Consider the following 12,911-nt stretch of genomic DNA (forward strand, 5'->3'; position numbering starts at 1 on the left):
CATTAAAATTTGTATTATATGTGAATAATAAATTGTTCTTTATAATATGTATTAAACTTGTATTATAAATGAATTAAAAACGACCAAGTGAAAAAAATGTTATTATTATAAATAGTAAATATTTTTTTTATTATGGTATATTTAAGTAAGTTTCCCTTCTCTCTTCATTATCTATTAAGTAAATAGACCAATATTTGAATGAACCATTATTTCACAATTTTCTGTAAATCTTATGTCACTCAAATTTATATTCACTCCTTGTTCAACAACAATCTATCTAAAATTAAGATCTTACTCAATCCTAAATTGAAAATTTGTTCAATTTGCATGTGGGAATATGTGCCCGTTTGGTGGGCTTAATAAAAATAGCTTTAAAAAGTACTTTTGAAAGTGCTGAAACTTATTTTTAAAATAAGCAGTTATGCGTTTGGATAAAAGTGCTGAAGTTAAAAGAAAAGTTGTTGATGTGTTTGGCAAATAAGTGCTGATAAACAACTTTTTAAATCAAATGTCTGAAATACCCTTAAAAGCTGTTAACATAATAAAAGTTAATTAATTTATATTTTACAGCTATAAATAATTATATTTTGCTATCATTCACATATTTCTTTCTCATCACAAATTATTTATAAGAGGAATATAAACTTATTATAGATTTTAAAGATATATAATTTGAATAGATCAAAGAACGATTTAAGATTTTATTTTAGTTTCATTCATAGATAATAATAATAGTCTATCATTCACATATTTCTTTAGTATCACAAATTATTTATAAGAGGAATATAAACTTTTATTTAAGTTATATGTGCAACTTATTTTACATTTTAATAATATATAATTTGAATAGATCACTTGAAAGATTTAAGATTTATTTTATTTTCATTCATTAGTAATAGTAATTGTCTATCATCGACACGTGAAAAGGGAAAAACAGAAGAAAGAGATGTTAGGGTTATGTGGGTAATTTGGAGATTGTATAAAAATATTAAGGGTAAAAAGGTAAAAATGTGGTCAACTTAAAACAGCTTATAAGCTGGAAAAAAAAAGCACCCCTACCCCAGTTTTTAACTTTTGGCTTAACATAAGTTTTTTTTAACTTAAAATAAGTTATTTTGAGGATTGCCAAACAGCTAAATAAGTCAAAAACCAGCTTTTAAGTCAGTTTGACCAGCTTTTAAGCTGAGCCAAACAGGCTCTATGTGTATGTTAATAAATGCATTGTATCATATAGAACTTGTTTTTGTTAATTAGAACATCTTCAATGTGTACATAATTGTTAAACCTTCTAAAAGAAGTCATGAATCAAATTAAACTATTGATATTCTGTCCAGATTAAGTTTATAATAGAGATACTTATCATTAATCTAACATGTATATATACACATAAAGGGTGTATAAATACGACGTACATCACTACTTTTTTTAAATTAATTATTACTATTTTGTAATTGAAAGATGGCAATTTCTTCAAAAATGTTGTTGATCTTCCTTATTCTTATTGTCGTTGCATCAGGTACATTCTTTTTTCTACGAATAAATTAAATAAATAAAATAATTTCCTATGTTTTAATAAATTGATTTATAGATGAATTTATGTTTGAACATATTTAAGAATCAAGATTTTACTATAATAATAAATAATAATTTATACGAACTATAAAGTCGCAATGTGCTATGTGAAATATTGATAGATTATTTTATTTATTTTTCAAATAAATTTAACAAATGAAAAAAATAAATTTGACGTAATAAATTTCTTATTAAAGAAAAGAACCACAAAATTATACATCAATAATTTTTACCCCTTACCGGAATATCTTTTTTTTTCTTATAATTTAGAACGTTATTATTTAACTATTATTATAGTATTTAAAATTTTAAAATAAAATGATATATCTCGCTTTTTTCTAAAAAGAATCATTAGATATCTATCTACTTCATCATGTAAGAAATTCTAACAATTTTATATATTATTTTATGTATTCTAAAATAATAAATATTTCACTTTTGTTAACTTTAAGAATCAAAATTGTACATTTCAAATAATTAAAGGTCAAACGTGCATGATTAAATGTTTTACACAGAGACAAACACAGTAATTATGTATTTCCCCAATAAAAAAAAGTTCTTTATTTGAAATTAATAAAAATAAAAGTACTACTTACTAATAAATACCTAAATTTAATTTTGGCCAATTTTCCTTCCACTTGTCTTCTATCAAAACCAAAAAATTAATTTTCAAATTCATCAATGCTTGCGATCTGAAACTTCCGCATCACAATCACTATCATCGTTACAATTTCTGCTATTGCCCTCTCATTTAGGTAATCCCTCTTTTCATTTTTAATACTCTGATCATAGCGTAGAATCAAAGATTTTTATTAAGATAATTTAAAATAAATATGAAAAAAAAATTATACCTAGAATAGAATGATTTTTATCAAGATGATTTAAAAAAATTTATGATTCAATTAATATTCCTTTAATGGATCTAAAGGAGAGATTGAGAATATGAACTTGATCTTAGATGGGAGGATATGGAGGTCGAGGATTATGATAGAAGGTTAGCAGGTAGTTGAGTGTTGTCTATTTTTTTTATTTGTAATGAATATTATTATTATTACTTTTCCATTTATCTTATTCGTTGAATCTTTGCTTTGATTTTCATATCTTTTGTTGTTGCCGTTGTTCTTTTGCCCATTAATTTCAATATTGCTTCTTTGCTTGTAACTTTTTTATTCAAACTAGTAGGGGTAAAGTTTGCGTACAACTTCTCTACCGATTACCTTCACACGGTAGGAGTAAGGTCTGCGTATACATCATCCTTTATAGATCCCACACGTGAGATTTCACTGGATATGTTGTTGTTGTTGTGCGAGAGGAAACTAAGTTATGCTTCTTTACTTTGTAGATTTGGTGACTTGGTTGAAGCAAAAATTGTTCAAGACAGGAAAGTTCAGATATGGTGCGTTGCATTGAAATGAGAATTTAATGTGTGTTGATTATATAAATAGATGCTAATACTTTTGTTTTGGTATTTTCAGTCAGCGCTATTTAATTTCCATTCCTTCTTGACAGTAGTGCTGTTATGGATTTGTACATGCACTTATGTAAAGATGCATTTTCCAGCACTTCTTGAACAAAGAACTGGGTAAGTCAACCAGATTTATCGTGTTTAAACGTCGTCATCTCTCTCATTTATCGTCATTGTTGCCATTCAATTGGATGCATATAGACAGCAACAATCACTTTAGCCACTTTCTCTCTGTGACTCGCCCCAATCTCCATCGTTAGATGGGCAATGAGGAGGTTGGTAAAGGATGGAAGGAATTTACAATGAACTGAAGAAGATATTTTACGTCCTAATTAGATACTGTACTACTACTTATGGCAGGTTTCGAGGCTTCTTCTGGAAGGCTGCTAGAATAGGTAAAGCTTATTTCCTACCATGCTGGTAATGTTGCTACTTAGAAACTGTCTGTGTTGATTTAATTTGTTTCTTCTCATGTAATTGGAGTTCTGTTACTTTGGTTAAATAATAACAGTGTACGTAATTTTCCTTAACCAAATTGCTTGCAAGTTATCCCATTAATAATGCAAGCGAAGAACAAGCTGTGGATTTAATGCTGTTACACATTATATGAGTGGATGTTATTGCATTAGCGCGGTTAAGTATTGTTTATGTGTATGCATAATTTATTTTTCTGCTCCTACTCTATGCTAGGAACTCTGGTGTCCGTCATAGGATGTGTAAATGGGGGAAATAACATTAGGAAACAGGGAAATCATTTCTCTGTTGTAGCATATTGAATATAATGTCTTCTCTCAAGGTGTTGTTAACTAACTGGTGTGCTTCAACGTAGCAGGTGAGCGGCTGAGTCCTTGGATGGCTGTAGGCTGCTTGACAATGGGTGTTTCAATAATCTTCTTCTAAACTCGAAGAGTTGCTTGTGACAAAAAAATAGACCTGGGAGCTAATTCTTCTGCACTTGTTTTTGCCTCCTTCTTTGATCAAACTTGAGCAATGAATCATTGTGACACTACTTTGATTTGGAACTAAGCTTTTGCTTGTAAGATGGTCTTTGTTATGAGGAGGGTTGAGGTTATTGATTCTGACTTTTGTAACACACTCCACTTGATACCTTTTTGTTTATGATGGTGGTGTCTGAGTCAGTTTTTGCGCATCTCGACTAATTTCATTCTGACTTTTGTAACACACTCCACTTGATACCTTTTTGTTTATGATCGTGGTGTCTGAGTCAGTTTTTGCGCATCTTGACTAATTCCACGAATGAATGTCTGCTACCTCCCACCAGTAACTTGATACCTTTATCTGCCAAAAATTTGATGCTGCATTATATCTTGTTACTGATTATGTCATGTATATTATCTATCAGTTATAACAAAATTGACGTAGCTGGTACTAGAGCTTGCTTGTGAGTTGTGATACCAAAACCCTCTCAAAACGAAAAAAAAATGATTTACTTTTTGTAACAAGCAAAAAGTAGGCGTTTGGCCTTCTAATTTGGGGCTCAATATTGAATTTTTGATTTGAGATCACAATTCCAAATCACAAAATTTCTTAAAAGTATGATTTCAATTTCACGTTTGTGATTTTGTTGTTTTCTTTTTCAAAAAGAAAATAACTTAATCATTATAAATTTTATAAAAAAAAATCAATGTTTATCATGTGAAAAGATTATATTAAAGAATAGCGAGTTATTACTATTGTTAATTTATTGAACGAGTAATTTTTATAAAATTATATGTATATATATATATTTGAAAATGAAAATATGTATTGCCTTTTATCTAATAGAACTTGCTAGTGATATCATTGTCATTGCATTGATTGTTTTCCTCTACTGACCAAAGTGTAAGGAAACTGTCACTAACTTCATTATTGTCCTTGTTTCTAACTTCTCTTTTTTTGTCTTAATGTTTCTAATTTTGCTTCTTTTTTTCCTGGTAATTTGGGTCTTGTAATAGAAAGTTAAAAGCTTAATGCCTCTAATATGACAAAAAGAAGTGGCCAAATTATCCATAAGCATTAAGCAATGAGTTTTCTCCAACTTCATTCTTTTTACTTCACCAAATTGGTGAAACTCTTATGCTTCACATTTGGTTAATTTGCCTCAAAAATGCAATTGAGTAGTTGCTCTCATTTTTTCCAAAGAGTAGATAATCGAGTTATCTTTATTATAATTATTTTAGTTAAACACAAGTAACTTTTGAACAAATCAAATAATCCGCGCATTTCAAAATTTCACATATTTACTCTTTGATTATCCAAAATGCAACTCAATTCATATTTATACTCATAGGCTCTATAGATTGAATGCAAAAGAAAGGTGATCCAACCAAGTGGTCTCAACTAATATGAGTTAGTTAGGCAAGTAGGTGAACTTCCACTTCCCACAACTAACCCCTATATTCATTTTTTATTATTATTATCTCCAAATATTTGTATTTCTTTCAACAATCTATTTATTACACTTCAAAAAAATATATATAATTATGATCTAGAGCTCATGGTTAAAATCTATCCATGAACGTGTCCTCTACACATCCTCAATTTCAAGTTAGGTGGGATGAGTTACAAACACGTAAACACAACATATTTCTTAAAACATTAAGAACTTACGCTCTTTAAAGTTTAAATTATGATTCTACCTTCCATTAACAACTTTTTTTTTTTAATATAACCATTTCCTATAAATAAAGGGTTAAAATATTCCAAAAAAAAAAATATAAGGGGTTTTCGAATAAATTATTAAAGATATTAAGCAAAACACATATACAAAACTAGATCAAAACTACTGAGTGTCTCGGCTTATAACTCATAAGCCAAAAGTCATAAGTTAGAATCTCTAACTTATGACTTTTAATTTATTTTAGCTTCAAAATAAATGTTTATAAATATTTTTTAATTTTTCTCAAATACATTAAAATTAATTAAAAACTATTTTAATCTCAATCCAAATAAAAACTAATTCTGCTGAACTCATAAAGATAAAGAAATATCATCCATCTCACCGGAAGCAAAAAGTACAAGTATATAGATACTTCCACTCAACTACATCAATGGTGGTCCCATTTGATTTTTGTCTTAATTTCTCCAACTCCCTCTTTTTAATTTCCTCTTCCAAATTAATTGGCCATAAATTGAAGTAGATGAAAATTATATATTAAATTTTAAAGTAAAGTTAGGTTCTTTCTTTTGTATTTTTCTGTGCTCTGATATTTATAGAAAGTAATGGAGGGAAAAATTGAGGCAGCAGAAAAGGAGCTAAACAATAATAATGGGCTAATAAAATTGCAGCAACAAGGACAAGAGATCCAATCAGTTCACTGCGATGATGCCACAATCAATGAACAAGAGATGAACAAGATTTCTGCTGTTAGAGCTGTAGTTGAAAAACAAGATCCGTCTTCTAAGGTAATTGTGTTTTTATTTTAACATTTGTGTTTGTTGATTTTGTCCATGTTAAAAAGTGAAAAAAAAAATGAATTTTGTTTATAAACTGAGATCTCCACTAATTTCAAGTGTATTGAGTTAATCCCAAATCCCAATACTGGTTATGTTGAGACCCAACATTATGTAGTGCTCGTACGCTAATTTTAGATGAGATGATCACACACTTCATTTTAGTATCAGAGCAGACAAAGGTCTAGCTTATAGACTTGTACTAGTATCAGAGTAGACAGAGGTTCTGAATGGAATCTTATCCCACGCTCCCATTATTAAAAAGAATTTTCTTTACCATGAGTGTCTCACATTGATTAAGGGAATGGATAGTTGCCACTTCATATGGTTTTGATGTCATTCTATATGTTTGGGGTTTGAGTTAGGTTCAAGGTCCATTTTTCGTTTACACCTCAATTGTTTTGTAGGAAGTTGATGATTTTGCGATAAGAAGGTTTCTTCGAGCGAGGGATCTGGATGTAGACAAAGCTTCAGCAATGTTGTTGAAATACCTAAAATGGAAGAAAAGCTTTGTGCCAAATGGGTACATTTCACCTACTGAGATACCAAATGAGATAGCACACAACAAAATGTTCTTACAAGGTGTGGACAAATTAGGACGACCCATTGCTGTCGTTTTTGGTGGCAGACATATGCCGAATAAACAAGGAGGTCTTGAAGAGTTCAAACGTATGTGTTTTGTTTTGTTTGTATGTTTGATATCATACTTGGCCTGCTGTTCTTTGTTTAAGTCATTGTCTTGATCTACAGGATTCGTTGTCTTGGCTTTAGACAAACTCTGTTCAAGGTACACTATTGACTATCTAATACTCCTAGTTCCGTCACTGAAAATATACGTCTATTTTTACTTGTTCAGTTTAGAAATCAAGAGAGAGTTTATCACGTAGTTCTTAACTTACCCTCCTTACTAACTTATGTCATTTCCCAAGACCGTAAAATTGTCATTTTGTTTCTTGTTCCTTAAGGAGGTAGCAAGTCATTACTGGACAAGTAGAATTGGACGGAGGGAGTGATTGACAAGTTTACCCTCTAATTTTTGAAATTATCAAGTAAATTGCATATCTTGATGAATCAGGACTTCACCAGGAAGAGAAAAGTTTGTGGTAATTGGGGATCTACAAGGTTTTGGCTATTCCAACAGCGATGTTCGCGCATATCTTGGGGCTCTATCCATTTTACAGGTCTACTTACCTGTTTTTATTTGATTTTTACCTTGTATACATACGATTGTACAATCTTAGTTCATAGATTCAAATCCTAAATGACAGTTTTAGTAATTTTTCGAATGTCCTTGTATGAATTTCTGGTTCAACCACTGTGCTTACCGAGTGAAACAAGTTAAGACTTAAGATACACCGATATTCAGATGGTGTAAAAACTCTTGACACTACCGGTATATGTAAAGTGAAATCCTTTTCATATTTCCTTTTGTAATTGTCATATCTAAAGGGCTCACCATATTATATAGTTCATAAATCTTGAAATTTATTATTAATCGCAGGACTGCTACCCTGAAAGACTAGGAAAACTGATTGTGGTTCATGTTCCTTACATATTCTGGACAATGTGGAAGCTTGTGTACCCTTTTATTGATAACAACACCAAGAAGAAGGTGAGGCTCTAAATAGAATCGTTAAGTTGTTATTTGAACCATGTATTAAATCATCTTTTCTCTCAGATTACATTCGTGGAAAACAAACGACTCAAAGAAACTCTACTTGAAGACATTGATGAAAGCCAGCTACCAGATATTTATGGAGGCAAAATGCCATTAGTTCCTATTCACGAAGCCTAAGCAAGTAGTTAAAGATCATTATTATTCAGAGCTTGTTTACGCGGTGTTTCAGGTAATGCTCTCGATAAGAAGACAACAACATTTGTACTACGATTATACATTTGTATACATTATGCATTCGTAAACATCTAGCCATTATATAGAAGAGAATTGAAATTTTCAACTCAGGCTTATAACTCTTTTACTTGCTCTGATTGGCACAACACATAAGAGTCAAATACTCCTAAATTTAACTACAGGCATCACTTGCAAAGTGTAGTTGTTTGCAACAAATTTTAAAGTGACGGAAAATAAATTGCAATCACAAATAAAATATGAAGAAACATGATTTTGTTGATCAAGATAGATTGCGGGTACAATTCCGTTGATCCCTTGATTCTACTCTCCTATGATTGGGCGTTAGTGGCATATTTCTCGAACTAGGATGATTTAGATTTGACCTTTCTATATGAATAATCCATCAATTTGTGGAGTATTTGAGATCTTGATCTCTTTATGAAATTTCCGAGATGCCTTTTAAAAGGCATAAACTAGGGTTTAGGGTTGAGTAGCCTCCAAGAATCCTTATTTGAATCGAACACAATTTATAGAGTTCCAACTCGAATTGAACGCATCTTGTAGAGTTTCACAAAATTTTAATGTCTAAGTAGTCAATCGTTTCTAGATCATATAAACAACATTGGCAGCTTAGGAGCCTTTTTTTATTATAGCAATTGAGTTGCCCTCTTTGTGGATTCACTTTGGTTTTCTCGTTTTTGATTGAGTTTTGGTTATTGTTATTTGATCGGATTTAATTGAGAGGTGAAGATATAAAGTCCGTTGTTGCTAATAAATGCAATTAGATTTCGATATTTTCACGTATGTTTGCTAACTTCTTTTCAATTGCCCTTTTGATTCTTATAACAATTGCTTCAATAGTATGATTGATGTTGGTTAATGGGGTCTTGTTTTCAATCTATTTTAGTGAAAAACTCGCTTGGAAAAGGTTTTTTTTTTAATAATCGTGGTGTTCGGACTAGCTTTCACGCACCTCCGAGGGTTACCTAAAAGCCATAATGTACTCAACTTTTGTGCAAAAGCCTCCCTTTGTCCATCCCATTAACTTATTCGAAGTGGAATTATTACCTCCTTAAGTGATGAGATGATTGAGAGACATAGGTGGAAGGAAACAACACTTGGAAAAATTACAACCCAATATCTTTGGGTAGTTTAGTTACAAAATATGTATAGTATATACTTACTAAATATGCATGAAAAAAAAACACTAAATATGCATGTATTATATATGTAATATACACAACATATACCATCGAAATGTAAGTTTCTCAAAATACTTGCCTAGTTATGCTTAGTTTAGAGAATTGATTAAACAACATTCAATTAATTAACCAATATATACAAGTGACTTTTGCTAACTATCTTTTCACTGACCTGACATTTGCAATTAAATCAAGACTCTGAGATTTAGGACATGCCATCATTAACACTTTGAAACGTTTTTCAGCCTCTTAACAACTATTCTTTTATCATTTTTTTTGTGTGTGTGTGTGTTGGTGGGATGGTCGAGGAACACCAAAAAATAAAGTATATAATAAAGAATCTCGGAGATTAAGTTCTTTTTTCTTTTCAAACTTACTAAAATAACATTCACTATATAGTAATTAAAGACTCTTATTTAGGAGGGGATATATTTTCTCTCGATAGTTTTTTATGTCATATGTGGACCAATTAACCAAATATATTTTTTAATATAATATTATAAGTCTGTCTAATTTATCATCGTCATAATTTGTAATTAAATTAAATTAATAAAATATATTAAAATTTTTAGTCAAAGGAATTTTTGTTATTTATTATTATGAGAAGAGACAAAAGCAAAGAAATTAAAGCTGGATATTCAATTCGGCGAATCTAATGCAATGACTCTCTGCAACACAGCGACAAAATTTTTATAAAAAATTCGTACACTGCTCTAACAGTACGTGTCATCATTTCATTGGTCCAAATGTTTAGTCTTAAGGTTGACCACATCTTTCTTATTCAGTACGAATATTTTATGTATAAAATACTCTGTTATAAAATATATTTATTTTATTTTATTGATAAAAGGATATCATTTCCCAATTAATATAGTTAGTTACTCCATATAGAATTGTACTTTTAAAAATGTTAAAATATTTACACTAGTCCTGAAATAGAAATAAGCATATAAATTCACACCAGAGAAGTAGTTGAGAGATTAATTTAAATTATTAATGGTTCATGTATACAATAAGATAAATAAATAATATATGAATACCATACATATGTATTTTTATTCACTTTTCTTTGTTTGTTTTATTCCTTCTATTATCATTGTTAAATTTTGTACAATTAAATAGGCAGTGGAGGATGTAATATATAGTCAATAAATTCAACTAATCATTCCAAATATTTTTCGACATAAAGGCATTTCTGGATCAAAATATTAACTGCACCAGCATTTTAAAACTAAAGTACATATTGTAACGACATTTTTGTGTCAAACCATTAACGGATGACATTTTGATTCATTTCTCCTAATTTAAGAGCACTTTGATTCTCTATATAAATACATACGTGAAAACCAAGTAAAAAGCTAAATGTTTTACTCCCTTCGCCTCATTTTATGTGACAATATTTGACCCGACATGAAGTTTAAGAAATAATGAAGACTTTAAAATGTTTATCAAACTGAACTTAAAAAAAGTAAACTCACTTTTTAATCTCCTCGTAAATGTATTAAAGTATATTTTTAAAATTAAACGGGACCAACAAGGGAAAAAGGAGTTGTATCTTTAATACTTATCATATAAGGAAATGTGACATTGTTTTTTAGACTGATCAAAAAAGAAATGGTGTCACATAAAATGGGACGACGAAAGGGAATAATAATTTTGGAGTAATGAGTTCATGCAGTCAAATATAAATCCTATATCCATTTCTTCGTCAATGTCAATCGTTACGATAGACTCATCTTGTTAAAATCCTGAATACGTGTACAAGAATATATCATACGAATGAGAATATATGAAAATCGTAAATCCATATTTTTGTGTTTGGAAAGTACAAAGGGAAACAGCCTTATTAGATTACATAAAGATTATTAGGGTTAACCCCTTAGCTCTGTTGTGTCTGATACTTTTTTTCTGTAAATACGTACTTCCTCCTGCATATATATAGCATACTTTAAACTTGCCAAGTAATTCTTAACTTTGGTCCCCTTCAACTTCAACTGAATCCTTTATAAATTTACTTCACGTACAAGTACCCCCACTTGAGCAAAATGTTCATAATATTTTTTTTAAAATAAAAAATATCTAGTGATTACATAAATTAGCTATGGAATTTGTTAGGAATTTTCTAACTAAATAGCACCTAGTTAAATCAATTTTCTTATCGCTAATCAATAGTAGCTAAATAGAATTAGCATAGAGATTTGCTTTTTTTAGCCATAGAATGTTGCCCTAACTAATTTCTTATTTTCTAGTAGAACAAAAAATGCAACTTTATCTTCAATATTTTCGATAATGATTGTTAGTTAAATTAACCGTGGTAGCCGAACAAGTATGCTCGTCCGGTTTAAACTTTGCACGTTTTTTAAAAAATAACATTATAATGCGGAGATCTCAGATTCAAATCACTATTTATAAAAAAAATCACTAAATAATTTTTTTCATCTATCTTAATCTTGGTGGACACAGTCACCTGCTATCCATTATTGTTGAAAGGTTACAACTCGAAGAAGCTAGTTAGAAAAATTTTCTAAAATAAGAAAAATACAAAAAAGTGTTGGCTATATAGTGGAGAAAAGGGTGTGGAAGTAGAGAGTGGTGAATTGATTGAGAATTAAAACTAGTCTCATTTGAACTAAGTCTATTCCAAAAAAGCAAAATTATTTCAACTGTTGTATCCGTACCTTTTTTCTGTGTGCAAATGCAGAAAAGCACATTGCTATTCACGTATCTCTGATCCTATCCCAGAAATTTTGTAGTAGTATATATATATATATATTTTCAAACTTAAAACAAATTTTATTTTATCTTGGTGTAAAACATAATTCACTTATCTTTTAATAAATATAAAATTACAAATTGATAACTTTTTAGTTAGTATTAAGGTGATAGTATACGTTTTTTTTATATGATGCTGGTAAATATATGGTAAAAGCTTAGTAAATTTTAAGATCAATTCTAGAGCACTGTATTTTTCAAATTATCCAGTAATACTTATCAAGTGATTTATCGATAAGTAATCATTACCATGTCATCTAAATAATATCTACATACACATATTTAATTTCCTTTAAACGTGTGTTTGTAATTTTTTAATATAACAAATTAATACATAAAGTTAACAATAATCTGATGATGAAAAATTTAATTTATTGATCGTGTATTAAACTCACGTATAATTACCTAATACTCTTCGATTTATACGAGTTACTTTCTTTCTTTCTTAAACCTATATCACGGGAGTAAATAATTGGCTAATTATGTAGAATGATTTTGGAGAAAATAAAGTATACGTAGACAGTTCTAAGTTGTAAATATTTGTTTTTACAGTCGAAGTTAAACTCTTATAAAAAGCAACAGTTTTTCACCTTCC

At 29.7% G+C, this 12,911-nt stretch overlaps 2 protein-coding genes across 3 annotated transcripts; both read left to right on the top strand.

Annotated features, from left to right (window-relative positions):
* Positions 1-2,205: 2,205 nt before the first annotated feature.
* On the top strand, positions 2,206-4,274 carry LOC107012878 (protein kish-like). Of its 2 annotated transcripts, XM_015212841.2 has the most exons (5): positions 2,353-2,574; positions 2,915-2,968; positions 3,048-3,154; positions 3,398-3,432; positions 3,870-4,274. In XM_015212841.2, the coding sequence occupies exons 2-5, from the start codon at positions 2,966-2,968 to the stop codon at positions 3,935-3,937; spliced, it is 213 nt and encodes a 70-aa protein (XP_015068327.1). In that variant the 5' UTR covers positions 2,353-2,574; positions 2,915-2,965; the 3' UTR covers positions 3,938-4,274. The 2 variants fall into 2 exon arrangements, 1 of the variants encoding a protein (XP_015068327.1); XR_001456100.2 differs by lacking the exon at positions 2,353-2,574 and adding an exon at positions 2,206-2,327 and having other exon boundaries at positions 3,048-4,274.
* Positions 4,275-6,095: 1,821 nt separating this feature from the next.
* LOC107012279 (phosphatidylinositol transfer protein 3) lies at positions 6,096-8,452 on the top strand. Its single transcript, XM_015212080.2, has 6 exons — positions 6,096-6,442; positions 6,898-7,159; positions 7,241-7,277; positions 7,566-7,671; positions 7,992-8,102; positions 8,169-8,452. Exons 1-6 carry the CDS (start codon positions 6,260-6,262, stop codon positions 8,283-8,285), a joined length of 816 nt encoding a protein of 271 aa, XP_015067566.1. The 5' UTR covers positions 6,096-6,259; the 3' UTR covers positions 8,286-8,452.
* Positions 8,453-12,911: the final 4,459 nt, after the last annotated feature.

The sequence above is a fragment of the Solanum pennellii genome, chromosome 3 (assembly GCF_001406875.1).
Source record: "Solanum pennellii chromosome 3, SPENNV200".
NCBI classification, from domain to species: domain Eukaryota; kingdom Viridiplantae; phylum Streptophyta; class Magnoliopsida; order Solanales; family Solanaceae; genus Solanum; species Solanum pennellii.

Bases quoted from the DNA above. Each gene is read 5' to 3' on its own strand.
- LOC107012878 (XM_015212841.2), top strand. The intron at 3,155-3,397 runs GTAAGTCAACCA...TACTTATGGCAG, and splicing joins CTTCTTGAACAAAGAACTGG to GTTTCGAGGCTTCTTCTGGA. The intron at 3,433-3,869 runs GTAAAGCTTATT...TCAACGTAGCAG, and splicing joins CTGGAAGGCTGCTAGAATAG to GTGAGCGGCTGAGTCCTTGG.
- LOC107012279 (XM_015212080.2), top strand. From the start codon at position 6,260: ATGGAGGGAAAAATTGAGGCAGCAGAAAAGGAGCTAAACAATAATAAT. The intron at 7,672-7,991 runs GTCTACTTACCT...TATTAATCGCAG, and splicing joins GGGCTCTATCCATTTTACAG to GACTGCTACCCTGAAAGACT. The intron at 8,103-8,168 runs GTGAGGCTCTAA...CTTTTCTCTCAG, and splicing joins ATAACAACACCAAGAAGAAG to ATTACATTCGTGGAAAACAA.